Genomic DNA, 26,030 nt, shown 5'->3' on the forward strand with positions numbered 1-26,030 from the left:
AGGAGCTTCTTCTGTGTCTCCCACATGGGTGTAGGGGCCCAAGCACTTGGGCCATCTTCCACTGCTTTCCCAGGCCATAACAGAGAGCTGGATTGGAAGAAGTGCAGCTGGGACTAGAACTGGCGCCCATATGGGATGCTGGTGCTTCAGGCCAAGGCTTTAACCCACTGTGTCATGGCGCTGGCCCCTCACCATTTCCTTTTAATATGACATTTTTGTATTTAAGGTTTTTTTTTTTTTTTTTTTTTTTTGCACAGTTTGACTAGAAAGGTTACCCAGAGCCAACTGAGGACAAGTTTATTTTATAAGCTTTAATTTCTTAATTCAATCTGATCCTATTTGTCTAAAATAAAAAGGAATTTGCAGTGTGGGTAGGAGTTAATCTCTCTGTGTTGTGCAAGATCCTAGTAACAATCACAAATTATGAAAGAGTATCTCTCTATCAACAGATCTCAAAGCAATATGGGAACGAGAAGGCGAGAAAAGATGGTCTGTCAAAACCTTAGCTGGCTTTGGTGGGGGTAAATGGGTTAGGGGAATGCTATGGTTTGGATAATAATTGGGTTACCACCCAAAGCCCGTGTGTTAAGGAATTGATCACCAGAGTGTTAAGTTGATAGGTTAAAGATGGAATTCAAGGGCTGGCATTGTGCTATAGCCAGCATCCTATATGGGTACTGGTTCCTGTCCTGGCTGCTCCACTTCTGATCCAGTTCCCTGCTTGTGACCTGGGAAAAGCAGTGGGATAGTCAAGCTGTTTGGACTGGAAGAGGAGCAACTGGGACTAGAACCCAGTGCCCAAATGGGATGCCGGCACCACAGGCAGAGGATTAACCAAGTGAGCCACGGCTGGCCCAACCTTGGGATTCTTTTAACAATGCACATTCATGTCCTTCCCCTAAGGCTATGATTAAATCAGAATTTGGGAGAAGGGGGCAATTCTGCTGTTCTGTTTAGATGTTATTTATTTATTTAGAGAGGGCACAGGGAGGGGAGAGAGAGAGAGAGAGGGAGGGATGGAGGGAGGGAGAGTGCATTCCTTTTCTTCTGTCTCACTCAACATCTGGGGATAAACCAGGCTGAAGCCAGGAGCCAAAACTTGATCTAAGTATCCTATGTGGGTGGCGGGGTCACATGTAATTGAGCCATCATCTGCTGCCTCCCAGGGTGCACGTTAGCAGGCAGCTGGAACTGGGGGCAGAACGGGGACTCAGACTCACGCCCTCTGATACAGGCTGCTGGTGGGAGTCTTAACTGCTAGGTAAAACATTCATTCCCAACCTTGCTGTTTTGAGCCAAACAAAGGGAACTTTAGTTCCTTCCACCATTTTATTAAAGTGATTTTTTTAAGGTCACCAATATTAGCTTCTAGCTCAGCTAATTTGGTCTCCATCAAATTTGCTTTGAAAAGTTTAAAGTCAATCTCACCATGATTTCCTAAAGAGAAAAAGAATTTGGCCCATTGGTATAATTATATAGCGATAATGATAATGAAGGCAATTTGGTGCATTTTCTTTTTCTTTTTTTTAAGTTTTTTTTTATTTTTATTTACTTATTTGAGAGACAGAGTTACAGACAGAGAGAGGGAGACACTTCCCAAATGGCTGCAACAGTTGGAGCTGGGCTGCAATGGCTGGATGTGGGCCGATCTTAAGCCAGGAGCCAAGTTTCTTCTGGGTCTCCCACATGTGTACAGGGACCCAAGCACTTGGGCCATCTTCTACCGCTTTTCCAGGCCATTAGTAAAGAGCTGGATTAGATGAGGAGCAGCTGGGACATGAACCGGCACCCATATGGGATGCCAGCACCTCAGGCGGAGGCTTAGCCTGCTGTGCCACAGCATCGGCCCCAGTCTGGTACATTTTCAAGGTTGACAGCAATAACCCTGTAGTATGTGATGACACCAGATCACAACATCATGACATTTTCATGGGAATGCTGCTTTAAACCTTGGTGGTGTGATATTGTTTAGACAGTGAATCAACAACCTTAACATAGGGACACACTGGGAAAATAGCTTTATGTAATCTAAACAGGATAACAGGACATATTTGAGTAATGATGGAAATGAGGAGAAAACATCTTATGTTTAGACCATCCAAGCATGGTTTAGGTATAGAGTAGTAAAAAGTTGACTGCTTCAGACATGATTATTGCACATGAGACAAGCATAATATATATAAATAAATATTTAGGGCAGAAACTTTTACTGGCAGTAGTTATAAGTGGTATTTTCAGACATGTGGGCCCAAAAGAAAAATCATGATAGACATTACTCTTTCTGGGTGTAAGCATACATCTTTATAACACTGGTATCATTGGTGTTTTCATTGTCTTGTAATCCTAGTGCTGATTTGATATGTAGTGGACTACAGCATTTACATTTTTCTGAAACGTCTTGATCTAGGACAGGCCAAGCTATGATGCTTGAACAGCTGATTTCAGCTCATTACGAATTTTGTTTGGGCTAAAGAATTGGGCCCAAAAATAACAGCTTCAATTTATTAGCCCAATATGCTCAGCCCCTGCATAGGCCCTTTGCATATATTTCTATCATCTCACTTAAACATCATGACAATCCACTAAAGTTGATATTGTTTCATTTTCCAGATTAGGAAACTGAAACTTAAAGAGATCAGGTAACTTCTCCCAAAGCCATACAGCTAGTAAATGGGGAAGTTATAATTACAATGATCTGTTGGACTTGGTGTTGTAGCAAAGCAGGTTAGGCAGCTGACTGCAATGCTAGTATCCCATATGGAGCACTGGTTTGAGTCTCTGCAGCTCTGCTTCCAGTCCAGCTCTCTGCTAATGCTCTTGAGAAAGCAGTGGAGGATAACCCAGGTACTTGGGTTCCTGCAGCCCATGTGGGGAGACCCAGACGGAATTCCAGGCTCCTGGCCTCAGCCTGGCCAAGATCTCGCTGTTGCGACCATTTAAAGAGTGCACTTGCAGATGGAATATCTCTTTCTCTCTGTCTCTGTGACTCTGTTTTTCAGATAAATAAATCTGTCTCTCCCTCTCACTGTCTGTAACTCTCTCTCTCAAATAAATAAATAAAAATATTTAAAAACAAAAAAGGAAGAGAGAGAGAGAGAGAGAGAGAGAGATATCTTCCATTACTGGTTCACTCTCCAAATATCCACAACTGCCAAGACTGGGCTAGGTCAAATCCAGGAGCCTGGAACTCCATCTGGTTCTCCCATGTGAGTGGCAGGGGTCCAAGCACTTGGGCCATCTTCGACTGCTTTCCTGGGCCACAGCAGAGAGCTGAACTGGAAGAGGGGCAAACGGGACTAGAACTGGGCCCATATGGGATGTTGGCGCTGCAGGCAGAGGATTAACCTACTGTGCCACGGTGCTGGCCTCTCTCTCTCTCTGATACTCTGTCTTTCCAATACCTAAACACATAAATACTTTAAAAATATTAGACCTTCCCCAAAGTATTAAGTTCTGAAACTTTCATATTGCTTTTTCCCCAAAAGAAAAATGCATTTATCATTTCTTCCCATGCACTTCTGGTTCAGAGTCTAAAGGCAGAAGTGATAGCTCGAGTGATTGGGTTCCTCTTGCCCGCCATGTGGAAGACCTGAATTGCATTCTCTGATCCCAGCTTCTTCTCAGCCCTGCTCTGACCTTTATGGGCATTTGGAGAGCGAATCAGCAGATGGGAGTGCTCTCATTTTCTCTCTCAAATAAAAAGAGACTAAATAAGCACTGACTATCCGTATAATAGAATATTTAAAGCTGATAAGGCCGGCGCTGTGGGTGCAAACTGTTGAAATCTTTATACTAAATTGATCTTCTGTATATAAAGAGAATTGAAAATGAATCTTGATGTGAATGGAAGGGGAGAGGGAGCGGGAGAGGGGAGGGTTGTGGGTGGGAGGGAAGTTATGGGAGGGGGAATCCATTGTAATCCATAAGCTGTACACTGGAAATTTATATTCATTAAATAAAAGTTAAAAAAAAAAAAGAGTCTAGGGAGATTACTGACACCATAAACAAGAGTGTCAATTTGCTAAGTCAACAACAGGAGTCACTGTGCACTTACTCCTCATGTAGGATCTCTGTCCTTAATGTGTTGTACAATGTGAATTAACGCTATAACTAGTACTCAAACAGTATTTTACACTTTGTGTTTTGGTGTGGGTTCAAACTGTTGACATCTTTACTTAATTTATACTAAATTGATTTTCTGTATATAAAGAGTATTGAAAGTGAATCTTGATGTGAATGGAATGGGAGAGGGAGCGGGAGATGGGAGGGGTGCAGGTAGGAGGGAAGTTATGGGGGGGAAAAAGCCATTGTAATCCATAAACTGTACTTTGGAAATTTATATTCATTAAATAAAAGTTAAAAAAAAAGAAAAAAAAGAAAAAAAAACCAAAAAGTCAGTTAATAAATAAAAATATGTGTCAGCTGTACATGGTGTACCAGCACTTATAAGTTGGTTAAGGTTATGCCTTATGTACTGCATAACCTGGGACTTACATTCTGTTTGGGGCAGGTCAAGCTTATGTGTTGGATAATATTATACAAAAACTAACTGAGGTCATGATGAAATACTTTAGTCTATATAATTTTATGAAAATATTAAAAAGGAAAGAGACTATAGGCTGTCAAAGTTAAATGGGACTTCTGTACTGACTTTGGGCAAAAAACAGTAGAAATATCTATTTTAACCATGATCACCCTTATGCAACAAGGCACACTACAGCACACAATGCCTGCTCTTCCTTTGTGTGTCAAGGGAATTGTGCAATATTGACATTTGTTTTGGTCCATGGCATTTGTAACTCAAGTCTTTCCAAGTGCCTGCAATGGAGACAATAAAGAATGAAGGCAAATGTTCATAGCTGTTATCTGGCAATAAGAATTGTTGGTGAAACCTGTTTATCTGCTGCTTTCTTATTCTTGTTCAAATATGCTGTCTCTGTGGCAGTCACCTGTTGGTCATGGCTGTTCAAGTGCACACAAAGATAGTAATCGCCATCAAACATGTCATCCTTAAATATAAAGAAAATATAAACCCAGTGGATCTTGCTCAAGATCGAGCTTACAGCCTGAGATTTTTAGTGTCTGAAACTTGAACTTACAAGCCTATCTTTGGAGCTAAACAGATTTCTAAAAAAGATTTATTTATTTGAAAAACAGAGTCACAGAGACAGAGAGAAAGAGATATTCCATCTGCAAGTGCACTCTTTAAATGGTGGCAACAGCGAGATCTTGGCCAGGCTGAGGCCAGGAGCCTGGAATTCCGTCTGGGTCGCCCCACATGGGCTGCAGGAACCCAAGTACCTGGGTTATCCTCCACTGCTTTCTCAAGAGCATTATCAGGGAGCTGGATCTGAAGTGTAGCAGCCAGGACTTGAAGTGGTGTTTCGATATGGGATGTGATGCCAGTGTTGCAGGCAGCTGCTTAACCTGCTGCACTACAATGCTAGCCTCTGGTAAGGTCTAATTGTAGTGGGCCAAATGACACCCCAAAGTGGACACCCAAGAGAGCCACCAAAAAGGCCAAATACCCATGTTGTTCCTAGAAAGGGTGTGGGGTAGATGATAGCCCAGCAGGTCCACGGGGAGGTGTAGGGAGGTAAGGAAGAGAAGTTCCTTTCTCATTCACTACCACCTGCAAGTTTCTCAAATGTTGGCGTGTTTTAGGAACTTCTGAACACTCCCAAAGCTTCAGACTCTGACTCGGGTGGGCCTCTGGCATCTCTGTTTACATGGGTTTAGCAAGTGATTCAAATCTCATGAATTCCTGCTGTACTGTGTTTTGCCAGTTATGTCACAGATTAGAAAAAGTTGGTAAGTAATACTTCTGGGAGTTGCCATTCAGTTGGAGAATAGTTACTGTAGACTCCTGAGAAAAAAAGCAGATTCATTTCTCTGTCTACTTCTGTCTGCTCCTTCTTTCTCCTTTGAGCCTGGGTATTTCACTCTGTATCCCCCCACTTGATCCCTTTCCTCATTATAAAGCCATGTCAATTGAGTGCTTTTAAAGTTTGTAGGGATGCTGGGATACTAGACAGGGTGAGCAGGGAGATCAGGAAGGTGTGTTATTCTAAGGAAGGAAGGGTTGCCTCCCTGAGTCATGCCTGCCAATCACTTGGAATGCTGGACAATAGTTAACTCTGCTAAAAGAGGAAACCCATGTGGCACTGTGCTGTCCTCTGTAGGTCGTCACTGGCTCAGGCAGGACAAACTTGACACAGTCAATCATTTTCTGGATGCCAAAGAGATCAGAGGAACACCTCTGGGTTGGAGGACAGCAAAGTATTTTATACAGATAGATGACTTCTCAGGAAAGTCAGTGAAAGGAAAGCTGGAATAGCAAAGGTAGTGCTTGTGAAATATTAGAATTTTGATTCTAATGTAGGTGATTATTTACTGGAAGCCACAGCTAACAAGTCTGTGCTCCATGAGAAAATGAAGCCGCTGCACTGGAGGGAGATGTAGAGGCAGAAGTGCTCCCCTTCCTGGCTGCTTGAGGACCTCACTGAAGTCTTAGGCTCGGCTTGGGGGCTGCGGTGGGGCAGTTTTGCACATGTAGTGTGGAAACCTGGCAGTTTGTACATCCAAGACACAAGAGGATTGAATTTGGCCATCCTCAAGGCACATGAAATCAGATTATAAATTTTTGTGAAATGTTATTTTTTTGGCATTGGCTAAATTGCATTATCTAACAAATGAATTTAGATTTTAGAACCAAATGTAAGTGTAAAAGACACTTGTGCATTACCTGTCATGTCTCAGTATGGGTGTAGGCAACACGCTTGTCAGAAGCCATCCAAATTCAGCCAGTGTGTGCAACAGAGGGCCATAATCCGTTTTGATTTCACAGCCCTGCATAAATAAGCATAGTCTCATAGAGCTCACAGTCTAACGACAAAGACAACCAACTCTACAAGCAATTACAATAAAGAGTGTTGGTGTTGTGATAAATGGATTCACTCTCTGTTAAAGTACAATTTCATTTGCTGGAAACTCCCTGGGCCTCCCTATTGTCTTCTAACTATTGGGTCAAATGAAAAAAATCATTGGGTGTATAGAGCGGTTTCTAACTGTTTCTGCAAAGTTTGGGCCTTCCTTTGGTCTTGTTAGGGTAGTAGTTTAACTTTGATGTACAGAGGGCTAGGAATCTGCATTTTTAAAAAAAGCTTCCTAGGGTATTTGGATCTAAGTAGTTTGCAGAGTAAACTTTCAGAAACACTGGTGTAGGAATTGAGCAGTGAGGATGAGAAGGGGAGTGAGGACGGGGTGGTGACAGGGAGAGGGGTGTGAATGCAGAGGTCCTTTCACTGCTCTTCATGCTTATCTGGAGTTGCTTCTTATTTTAAGCTTTACTTCTTTCCTCAACTTCTCCCCTCCTCGCCTCAATGGGATGTCTAGTTTCTTGAAAATGGGCTAGGCCTCTGTGACCTTTTTAAGGCCAGAAAAGCAAAAGTGTCCCTGAAAGAGCTGGTGAGGACCTCAGAGACACAGCAAAGGACACCTGACCCAATGTGTGCACCCCAAAGGCAGTCATCTGGTGGCATCTGAATTCAGAGTGCACATCAGCAATGTCATCTCTGATCTGGGAGGGAGATATGTGTGTGCGTATGCGGCCTGACCAGAGACAGAACACTTTTTGGGTAGCTTGGCCTCTGAAAATCAATTCATAAAGCTCCAAGAAAAAGTGAGTCACATTGGTTGCCTGGAGATAAAATACTAGTTGAGTGACTTTTTTTTCCCCCCTACTTTCACCCAGTTGTCATGGTGTTGTGGAAAGAGAATTTCAGTGCCAGGGGACTTTTGTTTAGGGTTAGCATGTCACATTTTGCAGGAATTTACTGCTGTTTATGTATAAATAATTATTGTGCTATCTTACAAAGAGGTCAGAGGAGATCAGAGTTTAAAAAAGTTAAAACATTGTTAAAAAAGTTTAACACTGAATAAAGCAAATGCTACCTTTTCACAAATCTATAAGACAGTTGTTCATGTATTTGTGATGAAATTCCAAATGTTAACAAATGTGTGTTTAAGGACCGTGTAAAACTAAGCATGAAATTTAGATGGTCAGAAAACGGCAGCTCACCTCAATGATAGTCCACTGTTCTACCACAATGGCGTCATTTCCTTTCCTATCAGAACCTGGAACTCCAGAGCCTTCTTCTTCATAGATAAAAAATCCTTCCAAAGATTTAGACAAATGGTCTCCTGAGAGGAAAAGGACACAACGAAGAAGAGTTGTAATAAGTGACCCCTAAGATCATCTAAATCCTAAATAGTGATAGAAAGCATAAGGAAAAACTACCAATTAAAAAGCATTTGTTGGGGTCAGCGTTGTAATGTAGGGGATTATGGCAGCGCCTGCAACACCAGCATCCAATATGGGATCTGGGTCAAGTCCCAACTGCTCCACTTCTGATCTAGCTCCCTGGTAATGACCTGGGAAAGCAGTGGAAGATGGCCCAGTGTTTGGGCCCCTGCACCCATGTGGGAGACCCGGATGAAGCTCCTGGCTCCTGGCCCACCTCTGGCCTTTGAGGTCACTTGGGGAACGAGCCGGTGGATGGAAGACCTTTCTCTCTATATGTAACTCTGCCTTCCACACAAATCAATCAACAATAAAAACATCTGTTTTGATTGAATCAGTAACACTGCTCCTCCTCTTTGAAGGCTTTATTTCTCCCCTAAGCGTTAGGAGTTTTATACTTGACTGAGTTAAAATCAAGCGACAGCTATCAAAACTACAAAAGTAAAAATGAGGTTGAATAATGTGATACTGTGAGAATAAGTGGAAAATCAATCTAAAAAGCATCTGTAGATGATTTTTCACCTTGACATCAGATTATGGTTTATGATCCATATGTTGCATGCATATTAGTTATACCATTAAGAGAAACAACATCAAGTTATAGCATTAAGAGAAACAACATAAAAAACACTAATCCTAGAAATTAGAAGTATGATATTAAAATGAACACAAAAGCTTCAAAAAATATAAACACAGAACAATTATTTGCCCCAATGACGATGATGCAGAAAAAAAGAAAAACTCAAAAAATAAAAACATAAACAGTGACAGGAAGACCCTAAACAGAAGTCATTGTCAAAAGAATTCCTGTGGGGAAGGAAGTTTTAAGGGAGGGCCTCTTTGACTTTTTCTTGAATAATTGATAATAACCAGCTGGCCCAAACCAAACTGATTTTATGGAATTTCTTTTGTCTCCTATTTTGCAATGGGAGACATTTTTCTCATGGTCATGTGCTGGTTAAACATTTTGGTTTCTATGCAGCACAATGTCACATATCAAATTTTCTGTGGTTGAGAGTTCCTTACAAAATAAAGGCCTACAGATATTTCACAGGATCTTTAATACTTAAAGACAAAAAAGATGAAAGTAATTTCAATATAATTTCTAGCTTGAATTTTTAACAGGCTATCAACTTTTAGGGAAAATCCTTGTTTTTGACATTCCTTATGGTTACAGCAGAACACCACAAAGAATTTACTTTGTTCAGAATAGTTCCCAAGAATCCAGTAAAGTTCAATTTACTAGTTGAAACTGGCTTTCTACTTATTGTATATGTTTCCTTTCCTTTAAGTTTACTGATCAACTGTCACAATGAACTGACTAATAGAATCAAACCTATTTCTGATTGTAAGTTTAGTGCATCACTAGATAATTTTTAAAATTGTTTATGCCTCAAGTCCTTTTTAGAATGGGAGTATGAGTTTTTGAAAGTAATTATACACTATGATAAACATGAAGTTAATTAGAACTGCTTTTTAAAAAGATTTATTTATTTATTGGCAGAGTTACAGAGAGGCAGAGGCAGAAAGAGAGAGAGAGAGAGAGAGAGAGAGAGAGAGAGAGAGAGAATGAATCTTTCATCCGCAGGTTCACCCCACAGATGGCTGCAATAGCCGGAGCTGTGCCAAGCTGAAGCCAGGAGTCAAAAGCTTTCCCCGGGTCTCCCACGTGGTGCAGGGACTCAAGGACTTGGGTTATCTTCCACTGCTTTCCCAAGCCATAGCAGAGGGCTGGACTGGAAGTGGAGCAGCCGGGACTTGAACCAGTGCCCATACGGGATGCTGGCACTGCAGGCGGCGACTTTACCTGCTATGCCACAGCGCCAGCCTTGACTGCTTTTAATTTATTTTGGGATTATATAATGTGAAAACTTTAATAATGTGAAAACTTTGGGGCTCTGTGTCTGTGTTCTTGCTTTTAATATTGAGATATACTAGTACTTCTAAACTTTTTGGTTTAAAAGAATGAAAGTGGTAGACTCATAATACAGTATTATTTAGGAATAAAAAAGAAAGACTCAGTGCTATGCATTAACACAGATGGATTTCAGGATACTATGTTGAATGAAATAAGTCATTGACAAAATAGTATGTTCTGTTTAACTCGGCTTATGTGATTCCTAAGCACTCCTTTGTGGTGATGGAACCCAGGAGGGAGGTTATTTCTAGGTGGGAGGATATGGACGGGGAAGGATCATGAGGGGGCCTTCTGGGATGCTGGAAATGATCTCTATCTTGAACATTTGTGTTCTTTCAACTGTCCATACGAGGTGGGTGGGACTTCAAAAGTTATGGAAAATGGAATTATAAGATAATGTGAATTTTCCATGAACATTTTGAAGCCCTTATATAGGATTTTAGTACACTTTACTGTATATCAAATTATATTTAAGATGCAAAAACAAAGTCTTTCCTTCTTACTTTGGAGTTCTAGGGGCCCCTTAGGTCGCTTTTCCAGATCCATACCAGGTCCCAGAGCCATGGAAGTCTGATACTTGCTCAAGAGGGAGTTCTTATATTTCTCTCCTGCAGAAGTGGCAGCTAGGGAGGGTGGCAGGGGAGCTTCATGGGGAAGTGACTATCTGCTTACTCAGTGTGTTAAATATTCCAGGTAATGGAATGAGATGGACATTCTGAAAGACTACATAACTGTCCCCCACTGAATCACCTCTTAACATTGCATAACTCAGAGCTTCCCAACCAATGGGATTTAGCTCACTGATGTGCCAAGATAGAGAGCGCCCCCTCCTGCTCAGAGCAGCTTTATCCACTTTTCATCCATGTGCCCAGAATGGTACTATTTTCCATGTGTATGTGGTATGTAAAAGATGCAAGCCTTGGTGCTGTAGGGTAGCGGGTAAAGCTGCCCTCTGCAGCACTGTCATTCCATATGGGCACCTGGTTGAATCCCAGCTGCTCCTCTTCTGACCCAGCTCCCTGCTAATATGCCTGGGAAAGCAGCACCCATGTGGGAGACCCGGAAGAAGCTCCCGGCTTCTAGCTTGGGGCCGGCCCAGTTCTGGCATGACAGCCATTTTAGGGAGTGAATCAGCAGATAGAAGATCTGCCTTTCCCTCTCTCTGTAACTATGACTTTCAAATAAATAAATAAGTCTTTTTTTTTTTTTTAAAGATACAGGCTTGATCTACTGCTTCTCAAAAAAAAAATTTTAAGCTAAATATTATCAATAGCAAAGTGCTCTTGTATCCTTGAAAGATGGTCTCCTGTTAGAGTTTGCAATGAATCATGGTGAGCTTAATGTCCTGTCATAAAAGTTCATACAAACTTTTCACTCTTTTGAAATACATTCATTTTATGTAAAAAAGTAATGCTGTCTTCTACCCACCCTCTCAGTCTTAAAGTAATATTGACACTCTAGGAAGAGGTTTATCTTGGAACTTGTGAACCTGTGTACTTCCTGGCACAATGCTGCATACTCCAAGGATATTGAACCCTGGTTTGAAAAACATAAACTTGAAGGATTTTCAGGAAATGGGTTACTTGCCAAGACATAAAGACTTTACATTCATTTTAGCTTGATATGACACTGACAATCCTATAAGTGTGTTTTTATTTAGTATTTTTGGTCCATGTATCATTTTGGTATTGAATTGTCCAAAGGTGGGGCCAGGACCACCTCTGAAGTGGATGCAGGCACATGCAGTTAACACCTGTTCCATGCTACTGTCAGGTACAGTCTGTCTGCCAAAGGAATCTCTCAGCCTAACGCTTCTTGTGGCCTATACCACTGTCTCGCTAGAGACTCTGGCGCCGGTGCCGTGGCTCTCTGCTATGGCCCGGGAGTGCAGTGGAGGATGGCCCAAGTCCTTGGGCCCTGAACCCCATGGGAGACCAGGAGAAGCACCTGGCTCCTGCCTTCGGATCAGCGCGGTGCACCGGCCGCAGTGCGCCGGCCACGGCAGCCATTGGAGGGTGAACCAACGGCAAAGGAAGACCTTTCTCTCTCTCTCTCTCTCACTGTCCACTCTGCCTGTCAAAAAAATAAAAATAAAAATAATAAAAAAAAATAGAGACTGGCAACAGCCTCTTGACAACTTCCCCATTTTTCACTCTGGCCAAAAAGCTATTTTTAAAAATGCAAATCAGATCATGAGTTGCTCTTTATATTTTCAATGGATGAATGGGAACTGGCATCCTGACAAGATGGGTAAGAGCAAACACTCCATCTAAAGGGCCCCACCACCTTCCAGTTGTGTGACTATGGGCCCATTATTTATATCTGTGTGCCTCTGTGTCCTCATGTGTAAAAGGGGAATAATCATACCTACTGAAGAGGGTTGCAATGGGGGACTAAGCGAGTTAACATCAGGGGTCTAGAACAATGCTGGCATGTGGTAAGTGTAAAATGCACCACTGGCTCTTGTTGCATGGTTGACAGCACCAGACTCTTCATGGAATGGTTGCTGCTTGCCTCTTCCACTTTGTCTACAGCCATTCTTTCTTGCCCACCTGGCTCCAGTGACACAGACCTTTTCCCAGTTCTTTTCTGACCTAGGGTCTTTATACAATTATGGGTGTTTCTTCTGCCTAGAATTTTCTACCTCTGGCTCTCTCATGCTTGCTCCTTTATAGCTTCCTAGACTGAGTGATTGCTACCTTCCTGGATGAGACTTCCTGATTGCCTCTCTAAGTGGGTTCTTTCCTGGCAGTCTTACCTCAATATCCTGTTGGGTAATGTCACAGCACTTCTTTCAGTTTTGAAATTAGATGTATGTGTTTTGACATCTTTCCTGCCTGACCGCCTCATGCTGCATGGCTGGCTCTTTGAGAGTAGGAAGCAGGCCCATTGCTCATTGTATTCCCAGTGCCTGGCACAGGGCCTGGCGTGTCCATAGAGGGAGACCTCCAAAAGTCGTGGGAAAATGAAATGAAGATGTCCATGTCGGTGCTAACAATTTTGAAAGCCATGCATAGTTTTTTCATACTGCATCTCCATGCATTTTGTGAACCTTTTGAAGATCCCCCTCACATACATGAAATGAATAAGTACACATTTTAATGTTATTACTGTACCCCATTCCTCATTGTGATACTTCTCCACCAATCCCACACAAGCATTTTTATAAGAGGGAAGAAATTGAAATGAGTATCAAGTGTAGTTTGAAAAGAATTCATAAAACTCCACATGTGGCCTAAACTGTGGTCTTCTAGGGTGGGGTATGGGCATTGGAGGCTAGCAGAGTGTGGGAACCTCAACAGTGAGAGAGAGGGAGAGGGGTAGAGAGAGAGAGACCCAGGGGGCTTTTCAAAGGGCTTTTCAAAGCAGAAAAGGTTGAGAGTGGATGTGAAAGGACACTGACAAGGAATTTCATAGATTTTATACCATGACACTGCCAAAGTAGAAAAATTTGAAAACATTTTTTCCTCTTTCTATTTCTAGAGGAAGGCACTTCATCATTGTTATTTGTGGGGTGATATATTAAATTTCTGAGCAATATCTGGCTTTGCACTTGCATTCCTCATGGTGGGCTGACTTTTGACAATGTTTTTGAAGAGGATAGAAGCAAGACAGAACAGAATATGCATTGTCTCTCCATGTGCTTTAGATGTCAGGCATCAAACATCCCAGAACAAAGTGACCAATTCAGCCAGCTTCCTCTGACTTGTTCTCACAGTGACACAGACATTGGTCACAAGTTCCCCTTTGCAGCTTCCCTGTATACTCCCAGGAAAGGCCCGAATGACACACCCCATTGCCAGACCCCACAGACTGAGGTGGCTTGTTAGGGGCTTGGGACAGCCCACACTGTAAAACGTCTAATGAGCCATTTCAGGGCTTCTGAGGCGGGAGCGTCTCCCTGGGGTTTTCTAAATAGTTCTAAGGCTTGAAGAACAAAAGGCCCACAGAGTTTCTGGCTGGCAAGTGCTGGGGCTAATTTTATTTTCATCAGGCCAGGCCCAAGGCAGGGGTGCCTGAGAGAGATTGTGAGAAGAGTGTTTTTCCTTTCCCTTAGGCAGTTGGTCACAAACCAAAATTTGAAATGGCTCCAAGTTAGTTTCGGGATATAAGACTCATTGCTACAAATGACTACATATTTCATTGTAACTAAATGAGAAAGGCTGGAGGGAGATGGAAGACAAAAGAAGATGGAAATAAGAACAGAGTCAGCATTGCTTTCTGAGTCAAAGACTATTTTCCTATACGATTTATAGAGAGTCAGGTAGTGTCCAAAAGTGGGATAATGTCACAGACATGGATGTTAAGTCTCAAATACCACCATGAGCCTCCTAGTTGTGCTGTCATAGTACACCTTATTTGGAAACCTCCACTAGTTGATCACTCAGTGGTTTGTCTATTCCTTACAGTTATAACCCAACAGCATGTTATGTTATAATTCTACCATGCACATTGGATGTCCAAATGAGTATCTGTTTGCTCTCCACTATGGTTGTATTCTGATATCAATGTTACATAGTGGTGTGGAGGTTGAAATCTATTTCCTTAGAAATAACATCAGTCCTTTCAGTCAGAGTTTGAGAGGTAAAAACATTCTCATCAACATCAACATAAGTTCAAATTCTTCAGATAAAAAATCATTAATACTAAATTTACCTTTAGATGTTTCCCAGGATACAAAAGAATCAATTAAAGACAAGCCTTGCTTATAATAAAATGTAGTTAATTCCAGCCAATCAGCATCAAGTGTACTGATGACAGCTCCTTTTCTTGTTACTTTCATTGAAAGGATGCCTTCCTGATAGGTCCAGCAGGTTGAATCATCATCAAAAGCATTGAAGGCTATATACAACTTGTTATCTGAAGACAGGCATTCAGAAAGAGGAAAAATTATAATTTTACTGATCAAAAATTCTTAAAATTTTAAAATAATAATGAGATATTTCAAGCAGAGAAATGAGTATAGAGAATTATAAAAATATTCGCCACTTAGTTCAACCAAATGTTAACATTATACTATATTATACTATACTATATTTAAGTCAGACTTTTTTTCAAAGAAATGAGAAATAAATACAATGGTAGCTCCTATATGGCATTTCATAATTCCATTTTCCAGAAATAACTACCATAATGAATTTGGAATTTATTATTCTCATGCATGCTTTCATTCTTTTAATAAATATTTATATATCGATAAATGATGTGTAATGTTTTATGGTTTAAAAAGGTTTATTTGGAGTAGGTGGCTGCTTTACTGGTTAAGATCCCAGTTAAGATGCCTGTGTCCCATATCTAAGTTCCTGGGTTAGATGCCTGGCTCTAGCTCCTGACTCCTGCTTCCTGGGGGTACAGACCCTGGGAGGCAGTGGTGATAGTTCAAGTGACTGAGTAGTTGCCACCCACTGGAAGACCTGGACTGAATTCCCACTTCCCTGTTTCAGTGGCTCCTAGCTGTTGTGGGTGTTTGAGCAGTGAACCAGCAGACAGGAACTCTCTTTCTGTCTCTCTCTCTGTCTCTCTGCTTCTCAAATAAATTTTAAAAAATTTAAACTTTATTTACATGACATCATATTATATATACCAATCTACAAATTGAGTTTTTGGTTCAACAATATGTTTTGAAATGCAAATAATATTGGAGGTTTCATTCACTTTTTTTTTTTTTTTTTAAGATTTATTTCTTTACTTCCATCTGCTGCAACAGCCAAGGCTCAGCCAGGTTGAAGCCAGGAGCCAGGAATTCCATCCCGGTCTCCCATGTGGGTGGCAGGGGACCAGGAATTTGAGCCATCTTCTGCTGTCTTCCCAGGTGCATTAGCAGGAAGCTGGGTCAGAAGCAGAGCATCTGGGACTCAAACTGGCACTTCAATATGTGATGCTGGCAAAGCAGGCAACAGCTTACCCAGCTGGGTCACAAGCTGGCCCTTAACTGCTACATAGAATTCTAATTTACTATTCTCTTTTTGAGGGATGTATAAATTATTTCCAATATTTTGTTACTACGAACATTTTCATACATCCTTGGACGCATATGTGAGACTGACTCTAGAATACGTATTCAGACATAGAAATACTGGAAATTGGCAAATTCTTAACTTGAAGTCTATGGACCAATACTTGTGGTTGTATTTTAGAAGGTTTAACATAACTTATATTACAACCAAAAGTATTTGAATTCCATGGGTTTTGCCAGATTCTCCAAGAGGTCTTTTGTGCATTCCCACTACCTTAGTCTCCCTCCCCCCAATTAAGAGCTATTACCCTAGAAGATTATACTAATTAGTACATAATTTTAAAATATTTAGAAATCAGAATCTAAATATTGATAATTAAATAAAGTAGTATGTTGGATCTGGAACTGAAAAGACCAGAAGCAGACACCTGATTTGATCAAACTCAGGGTGGGAATCCGCATGGGGTTTAAAAGTAGCCCTAGGTGAAAGCTATTGAGTAGCTCCCCAACCCTAGCTCCACCGATTCTTGTTCACTTTTACATTCTTATAATTTATATACTGCATGAGACTCAGCATGGTTGTAAGGTAGGGAAGTGGTGAGGAAAGCAGAGGACGGTGGTGGTGTGGTAGGGATAGGTGAGATAATGAGTTAGGAAATACTTCCAGCTCTTTCCCAAGACGGTGCTTACATGGTCAAATGGCTCTCTGCCATGCACAGGATGTTCAGCACACGTCATCATAACTGCCAAAGCCTATGGCACCAGTGTCTGCTCCTCCAGTGCCAGCACTGAGCACAGGATCAGTTACTAGACGGTAACTTAATACAGCGACGGCTCTGTGCCAGGCCCCGGGCTGAACAATTTGTAGACCTCTCTTGTTTACTTCTCACAGCAACCCCTCGAAGGAGGTCCCACTGCACCCTTTTTATAAAGAAACGGAGGCGTCTGACGCCAGAACTCACACCGCATACTTAGAGGTATATGAAAAGCCTGCCCTTAAAGGCCTCAGAAAACCTGAGCAGTCTGATACATGAAGAAGATTCAATTTCTGGGGAAGACTTGGTAGCTGGCAAAGAAGAATAAAACTATTGTTTAAAGTTATTCTGGGCTCTAGGCACTATTGTTCTAATAATTGTTTCATCACGATGTGCCATTTTCATATTCTAGCTGATTATCAATGCAAGCCATCTAATTTCAGAGGTGAAAACCATTCATGAAATGGGAAAGGCCCAAAACGACAATTCTCATACACTGTTTACGAGGACAAACATAAATAAGAACAGCTTTCTTTATAGATGCACTTCTTTACTACATGTGTATGGCCTCCAGAGGTTTACAAGAAAGTTTTAATGACTAAATGGAAACCAATGTTCCACACAGAGTTTCATTATGTCGATGGCGCTGTGTGGCTTGCCAGAGACAACTGTCTAAAAAAACCCTCTGTCTTATTTTTGGCTGTAATGATTTTAAAAAAAGCATGATGTTTATATTAGTTCACTTGGACTTTTTTAATCTTTCAAAATTTTCATTTTTACCTCCTATTTCTAAAAATACTTCAAAAACTTATTTTGCTAAATTTAAACTAGTAATATGAGGGTACTTTAGGAAATGTGTTGAAAAGTGGAATTAAAAGATAAGCTTAGGCTGGCGCCGCGGCTCAATAGGCTAATCCTCCGCCGGCGGTGCCGGCACACCGGGTTCTAGTCCCGGTCGGGGCACCGGATTCTGTCCCGGTTGCCCCTCTTCCAGGCCAGCTCTCTGCTATGGCCCAGGAGTGCAGTGGAGGATGGCCCAAGTGCTTGGGCCCTGCACCCCACGGGAGACCAGGAGAAGCACCTGGCTCCTGCCTTCGGATCAGTGCAGTGCACTGGCTGCAGCGCACCAGCTGCGGCGGCGATTGGAGGGTGAACCAATGGCAAAGGAAGACCTTACTCTCTGTCTCTCTCTCTCACTGTCCACTCTGCCCATCAAAAAAATAAAAAAAAAAAGAGATAAGTTTATTTTTGATACCCAAAAAAATTGAAACCCATCCAGTTTTCTCATAATAGACATTGTCTTGAAGTTTCTGAAGACTCCTTGCATAGTCTCTTTCTACTCATCATATCTGTTACCTTCTTTTCTTGATTTAGAGGAAGTGGGGCTGCCATTTTGTTCCGTTTGATCCTGTTTGCTTTCGTGAGCAAGTTCTTCTTCAATTCCACTTTCAGATGATTGCCCGCTTAAAGTTCCTTCATTCCAACTTTTACAGTTTTCTTCTGAACTGTGTCTCACATGTAGCATTGATTCTAGATCTCCGTCATGGTTGGTTCCATTGCAGAATTTAGATGGATAATGTTGTGGTATGAACCCAACAAATTTCATTCCTTTTTTAGCAGCGACATTAATCTGAAGTTTAAGAAGAGATGGCAGGACAAAATATAAACTCCATTTGCATTAATCACTTTATTAATTAACCTTTAGGTTACCTGAAGAAATCTATTACAATATAGAGGAAACCAACTACTAACTAAAGACCCATTCATAAACTAATAACCCCAAAACAACACTGCTTATATGATTATGTCACACTATCATTGTGACTTCTTCAAATATAACTAATACACTTCAGAAGTTATGAAATCAGGAATTATATTCTTCTCTGAATTCTATTTGGGAAGAATTAATAACTCTATCACATGACTTTTGTATACCGTATAACAATGGTCTCCAGTTGAAGCAGAATTTAAAGCTAACCTATGAAATCCCCATTAACATTACCTGATACATTATCATTAATAAGGAAGAGACATTAATTCATTAATTAAAAAACAAAAAACAGAGCATTGTTTGATGTTGATAATGAAAACTGCAAAATCTTGATGAAGAAGTATGTATAAAGTACAAGCTCAGTTCCTACTGCAACTCTTAGGAAGCTTTCTGATGCTATTGCCCCCAATCTGGTCCAAATATGTATGGTTAGATTCCACCTTATCAATTAAAGAATAGGATTCTGAAGCATGTGATGCAATGCTAGTGAAATAATTGGCGATTTTAAGAGTGGTTATTTTGAGGGCTGGTTTTTGGCCTAGCAGTTAAGATGCCTGCATTCAGGGCCAGCGCTGTGGACTAGCGGATAAAGCTACCACCTGCAGCGCTGGCATCCCACATGAGTGCAGGTTCGAATCCCAACAACTCCATTTCTGATCCAACTCTTTGTTATGGCCTGGGAAAGCAGTTGGCCCAAGTCCTAGTGCCCCTGCACCTGTGTGGGAGACCCATAGAATTTCCTGGCTCCTGGCTTCGGATCGGCCCAGCTCTATCCATTGTGGCCATTTGGGGAGTGAACCAGTGAATGAAAGACCTCTCTCTCTCTCTCAGCCTCTGCCTCTCTGTATAAATAAATAAACAAGCAAATAAATCCTAAATAAATAAATAAATAAGTAAATCTTTTAAAAAAATATGCCTGCATTCCAGACTGGAGTGCCTGAGATTGATGCCTGGCTCTGGTTTCTGACTCCAGGAAGCAGTGGTGATGGCTAGGTGGTTGGGTCCTGCACTCCATGTGGGAGACCTGGATTGGGATCCTGCACTCCATGTGGGAGTTTCTGGCTTCTGGCTTCAGCTTGCCCAGCCTTGGCTGATGGAAGTATTTGGGGATTGAACCAGCAAATGGGAGCTCTTTGTCCATCTTGCAAATAAATCAATTTGAAAATTACAAAAAAAAAAAAAAAAAAAAAGGAGTGGTTATTTTCCTCTCTGCTTTTGCTTCACTTCTTTGTTTTATTTTTGTCTTTTCCTTCCTTCCTTCCTTCCTTCCTTCCTTCCTTCCTTCCTTCCTTCCTTCCTTCCTTCCTTCCTTCCTTCTCCATTCTTTTCTCTTTTCTCTCCTTTTAAAGATTTATTGATTTAATTGAAAGGAGAAGGGAGAGAGACATTTTTGCATCTGCTGGTTCCCTCCCAAAATCAATGATAGCCAGGGCTGCATTAGGCTGAAGCCAGGATCCAGGATGTCCATCTGTGTCTTCTATGTGTATGGTAGGAACTCAAGCACTTGGCCATCTTCTGCTGCTTCTCAGGTGCATTAGTAGGGAGCTGGATTAGAAGCCGAGCAGCTGGGATTCAAGCTGGCACTCTGAAATGGGATGTGGGCATCTTAAAAGTAGTGACTTAATCCACTGCACCACAGAGTCTTCCCCCACGTCTTTCTCTTGTTCAACCAGCAATTCTTTCAAGAGCAAGGACTACATAGTGCTTTGGAGATGTAGGTGCTTGATAGTAGTTCTTAAACAAATTAAAAGGAAGAAATAGCAATAACTTCTACATGGCAGTGGTTTTAAACATTTAAATTAAATGTTCTAAATGTTACCCAGGGGTGTGGGGTGGGGGGAAGAGTTTGATGGAGGTACAAATCAAACACCTACAGATAGAATGAAATACAATGAAAAATTCCAGAAAGAACTGGAGAAAAATCAGAGTGCAATGTCCAATCGCAGGAGGCAGCTATAACTCAGTTCCAGTCAATGAGGTGGGAGAATCTTGAGAAGGGGAGAAGGTAAGGGTGTGAAGAGTTAGGACAAAGGACTATGGCTGGAGCAATATCATCTACCCCCATAGATCAACATATTTAGTCCACAACAATGCAGGAAGTCTTACAGGCCCCCAACCCCAAATTTTCCTTTGTATTTGGTGTCCTGGGAGAGTGGGGCAGGGGAGGGAGGAGATAAGGAGGTATTCTGCAGGTGGAAATGGATGAATTTATTGTCAGTGCTTCCTCTAAGTCTTATTAATTGGGTTGAGTGAAAAAATGTAATGGGTTTTTCTATTACTAGAAAATTTTACCTAGAAAATCTGATAAAAACATGGTATTAATATATTTTCCATCTTTTAAGTTGGAGGGTTGATACTCATGAAATGTTATTTTTGAGTCCTAAGAAAACTCTTGTAAACCTAATTTTAAAACAGATTGGGACCGGCGCTGTGGTGTAGCAGGTAAAGCCACCGCCTGCAGTGTCTGTGTCCCAAATGGGTGGTGGAGTCCCGTCTCCTCGACTTCCTATCCAGCTCTCTGCTATGGCCTGGGAAAGCAGCAGAAGATGGCCCAAGTGCTTGGGCCCCTGCACCCGCGTGGAAAACCAGGAAGAAGCTCCTGGCTCCTGGCTTCAGATTGGTGTAGCTTCGGCCATTATGGCCAACTGGGGAGTGAACCAGTGGATGAAAGCCCCCTCTCGCTCTCTGCGTCTCCTCTCTTTGTGTAACTCTTTCAAATAAAATAAATGAATCTTAAAAAAACAGTAAATTTTTGTATAATGTTAAAGTTTGGCTTAAAAATCTAGTTATTCAAGGATCAGCATTATAGCATAATGGGTAAAACTGCCGCCTACAACACCAGCATCCTGGGAAAGCAGCAGAAGATGGCCCAAATGCTTGGGTCCCTGAAACCACACAGGAGACCTGGATGAAGCTCCTGGCCCATCCCTGACAGTTGTGGTCATTTGGGGAGAGAACCAGCGATGAAAGACCTCTCTCTCCATCTCTTCTTCTCTCCCTGTCTCCCCCCACCCCTGTAACTCTGCCTTTCAAATAAAATAAAATAAATCTTTGAAAAAAATCTAGTCATTCAATAGTCAATTCTTTACACAAGGCAACTGTTCAAAAATAGTATTTGGCATCATCTATTGCTCTTGTTCATAACTAGGGCAATGCTCAAATATTTCATGTGCTTTGTTTCTTGGAGCTTTATTCTTCACGAAATATCCCATTACTCTAATTGCTGAGATAGCAGTATTTGTTTAAATAGTTTTTTTAGCTGTGTCCAGAAAGTCAAACGCAAAACAAGGACTTGGAGGGTGATCTACTATGATCAAATTAGTAGCTATATTTTTGTTTTCAAAAGAAACTTTCTAGAGTGAATTTATTCCCAAGAAAAAAATTAAATTTCCCAGAATAGTAGTAAACAGTTTGTGTACTTTGTTTATAAAACTCTAGTCTAAAGACTTTCTAAAAACCCTTAGTGAATAGTGACTTTGTGTCTACATGGAAAACATCATTAGCAGCTATAGCTGGCTACACACAAACCACAGATAATTTTACACACATGGCTATTTAAAGCTTGGAAACAATAGAAACAAATGAACACACTTCATAGTTTCTAACCTGAAAAAAAATGCCTTAGATTTTGGCTGTGTTTATTTAAATAAAAAGCTTAAACCTTATAAACATGCTAATGCAACTAAAACCAAAAAGTTCTCATCATAAAATTCTACCAATTTAGACTATTTGTGAATGTATTTTTTCTTGGTTTTAATCAATACACATGTACTATTCAATTTTCCATTCAATTTTCAGTTGTCATACTACATAGACTTTTTTATCTTGATAGTTATACAATTGTCAAGTTTAATACCCATAAATATTCTATCCTACCATTGTCTCCTTCAAAGTTATCAAGTTATTGGGAATTTGACCTTTTATTTACTGAATAAATTATGAAAATATCTCTGTATAAATTTTTTTCGTTTTCAATTATTTTCTTGGAACAGATTCCTAAACAGGAGATCATGAGGTCACAAAATAAAATAGAATTATGGTTCTTATTACCAAATTAATATTGAAGAATTACTAATATGTTTCAATGCCAGTTGCCATATGAATATTAACTGTTCTTAAGGTTTTACTAGTACTGATATAATAATTTCAATTTAATTTCCCAATTTAATACTGATGAGGTATTAATTCTCAGTTTTTATTTACATTGAAAATTACTAGTTAGGTTAAACCTGTTTCAAACTGTATTAGTTATGCTTTCTTTTGTGTTTGCTGTTCATGGACCATGTGTGTCTATTTAGAACTGGATATCACTTTCATGTATTTGTGTTCATTTCCTTTATATTTTAAAAAGGAAGTTCCCACAGACATATTTGTGGCAGATTTCCCCTTGATCCTTTGTTTTTATACATAGGATATATTTGTATGCTCAAACTCCTCAGACTATTCACAGTTGAATAGGTTTTCCATTTTCTTTTATAGTTTTTATATTTATAAAAATTACCTTTTAATCACATCTGAAGTATGTGCAACCTGCTTCCTACAGAAGAGCTGCCCAGTTTCTCAACAGCGTTTGTTAAGTATTGGCCATTCATCCATTTTTATTGTATCATATTTTTTATTAAGCTCTTCTTGTGTTTAAAGTTACTTCTGGTAAATTCCATTCTGTGTCATTGGCCTGTATTTATCTGTTTTAACTCTGTACAATTCGGTACAAGTGCCTCAATGATGTCTTACATTCTGGCAGTAAAAGTCACCTAATAATTTCCCTAATCTTTATAAAGTGAAAAAGGAAATTGATAGAGAAGAAATATCAAATGTTTCTTAATATTACATGAAGAAAATGTATGCTTATAGTACCTTTTCTATCAGCTCTTTTGCTACATCATTTGTTTGTGTCTCATAAGTTAGAGGACATTCCTCAATCACAAGCCTTGGGCGTTTTTGTCCACTGGGTGCTGCTGGATGCTTGGGGCTGTAACAGAGAGAATATGTTCATGGTTGGTGACCATGTGTTTTCACATTTATGTGAAAACCAGTGAACATCTCACAAAAACAGCTAAGGCAGACTTTTTTTTGTTTATTTCTATATAGAAAGACACCAAAAACACACAGTAACTTCTATTAAATTTCCTTAATTTAAACATCTGTTAACTTAATTTCTAATTTAAAATGGGAGACAAGCTTCATGTCTGTTGTTGTAATAGAAGTTAGTAGGAATGTTTTTTCATTGTTGTTATACCTCATTGTTATAAAAAAGTACAACTAAAGACAATCTATATAAAGACAGATAAATATTGTCCTGCTTTTTAAAAACTTTTTTCTGATCTTTATTCCTTGCTCATTCTTAGCCTTGTCAGGACGCTGCTAAGTCTATTTGAAGTAATACCTAAAGTGGGAAAAATGTGGTTACTACTGTGTAAAAATGTTCATTTAGTTATGCTTGAACGAATGACTATCTGATGAGGCTCTGTATCCTAGTGAGCGCTGAAGCCTGCACAGATTCTCTCAGATATGTATACATAGGTAGGAACTGCTCAGTAGCAGACCATATGCCTTAAAAACACCCAGAACTTTTAAAAGTCCTTTCTTTTTCTCAATTTTCCTATTTTCTCTCTTTCCCTCTTAGTTCATATTTTATTTTCTGCTTAGCCCCTTCATAGTAAAGTGATTGTTGTTGGTCCTATCATTAAAAAGAGAAAGCTTAGTTTTTTTTTTTTTAAGATTTATTTACTTATTTGAAAGACAGTTACAGAAAGGCAGAGGCAGAGGCAGAAAGAGAGAGAGAGAGAGAGAGAGAGATCCAGCTGCAAAGGCTGGAGCTGGGCAATCTGAAGCCAGTAGCCAGGAGCTTTCTCCAGGTCTCCCATGTGGGTGCAAGGGCCCAACAACTCGGGCCTCGAATTGGCACCCACATGGGATGCCCGCATTGCAGGCAGCAGCTCTACCCACTACGCTACAGAGCCAGCCGGAAGAAAGCTCAGTTTTTAACCCTAGTTTTTGAGATGTTTTTAATATAGATGAAGATTTATGTAAAAAAAAATTGATGTGTTGGGGCTAGCATTGTTGCATAGTGGGTAAAGCCACCATCACATACAGGTACCGGGTCAAGTCCTGGCTGCTCCATTTCTGATTCAGCTCCTTGCTCATGGTCTGAGAAAAGTGCTTGGGCCCCTACCATCCACATGTGAGACCTGGATGGAGCTCCTAGCTCCCGGTTTTGGCCTGGCCCAGTGCTGGGTGATGCAGTTATCCAGGGGAGTGAACCAGCAGATGGAAGATCTCTCTGTCTCTCCTTCTCTCTCTGTAACTCTGACTTTCAAACATAAATAAACAAATCTTTAAACAACAACAACAACAACAACAACAAAAAACCCAAAAATAAAGGGCTGGCACTGTGGTGTAGTGGGAAAGCTGCCTGCCTGCAGTGCCGGCATCCCATATGGGTGCAGGTCCAAGACCTGGCTGCTCCACTTCCGATCCGCTCTCTGCTATGGCCTGGGAAGGCAGTGGAAGATGGCCCAAGTCCTTGGGCCTCTGCACCCATGTGGGAGACCCGGAAGAAGCTCCTGGCTCCTGGCTTCTGATCAGCATAATTCCGGCTATTGGGATCAACCGGGGAGTGAACCAGCGGATGGAAGACCTCTCTCTCTCTCTCTCTGCCTCTCCTTCTCTCTTTGTGTAATTCTGACTTTTGGATAAATAAATAAATATTTAAAACAAAACAAAACAAACAACTCAGTGAAAGCAGACTTCCCAGGTCCAGTTCCCTGCGTTAGCCTAAGGACAGCACTTGCAGCTCACTGCTACTTTCTCTCCTGCTTGAATTGTTTTGTTGTTCACTGACATTCTCATCGCCCCCCCCCGACCCCCTCCCCGCAATCTATCTGTCTACAAGGAACTAAAGTCAATCAGGAGTTTTAAGGAAGCAGTATAAATTTCCTTGCTTCAATCCAGGTTCAACCACTGGAAAATATGCCTTAAACCAAAATACCCAGTTATCATTTATTCTCCTTTATTTGGCTTAATATATCTTAAGGGGAAGAGTTTGGCCTAGTGGTTAAGACACCCCTTGGGATGCCCACATCCCATATGGACTTGCCTGAGTTTAAGTGTCTGTTATACTCCCTATTCATGCTTCCAGCAAATGTGCACCCAGGAAGGCAGTAGGGGATGGCACAGGTACTTGGGTCCCTGCCATCCATCTGACTGAGTTCTTGGCCCCAAGCTTCTGCCTGGTCTGACGCTGGCCACTGCAGGCATTTGGGAGCCAGTGGATGGGGGAGTTCTCTCTCTTTGTCTTAAAAATACATAAATTAAAAATTCAAGAA

General features: G+C 40.9%; 1 protein-coding gene across 2 annotated transcripts in view; it reads right to left on the minus strand.

Moving 5' to 3' along the window:
* Window positions 1-26,030, minus strand: part of RFTN2 (raftlin family member 2) — a 65,913-nt gene that overhangs the window by 16,040 nt on the left and 23,843 nt on the right. For both annotated transcript variants that reach the window (XM_062201268.1, XM_062201259.1), the window contains exons 3-7: window positions 23,560-23,674; window positions 18,288-18,561; window positions 14,877-15,080; window positions 8,081-8,202; window positions 6,746-6,849 (exon numbers count right to left, since the gene is read on the minus strand). In XM_062201268.1, the coding sequence (XP_062057252.1) occupies window positions 6,746-6,849; window positions 8,081-8,202; window positions 14,877-15,080; window positions 18,288-18,561; window positions 23,560-23,674 (819 nt within the window). The remainder of the gene's footprint in view (window positions 1-6,745; window positions 6,850-8,080; window positions 8,203-14,876; window positions 15,081-18,287; window positions 18,562-23,559; window positions 23,675-26,030) is intronic.

The sequence above is a fragment of the Lepus europaeus genome, chromosome 1, assembly GCF_033115175.1.
Source record: "Lepus europaeus isolate LE1 chromosome 1, mLepTim1.pri, whole genome shotgun sequence".
Taxonomy (NCBI): Eukaryota; Metazoa; Chordata; class Mammalia; order Lagomorpha; family Leporidae; genus Lepus; species Lepus europaeus.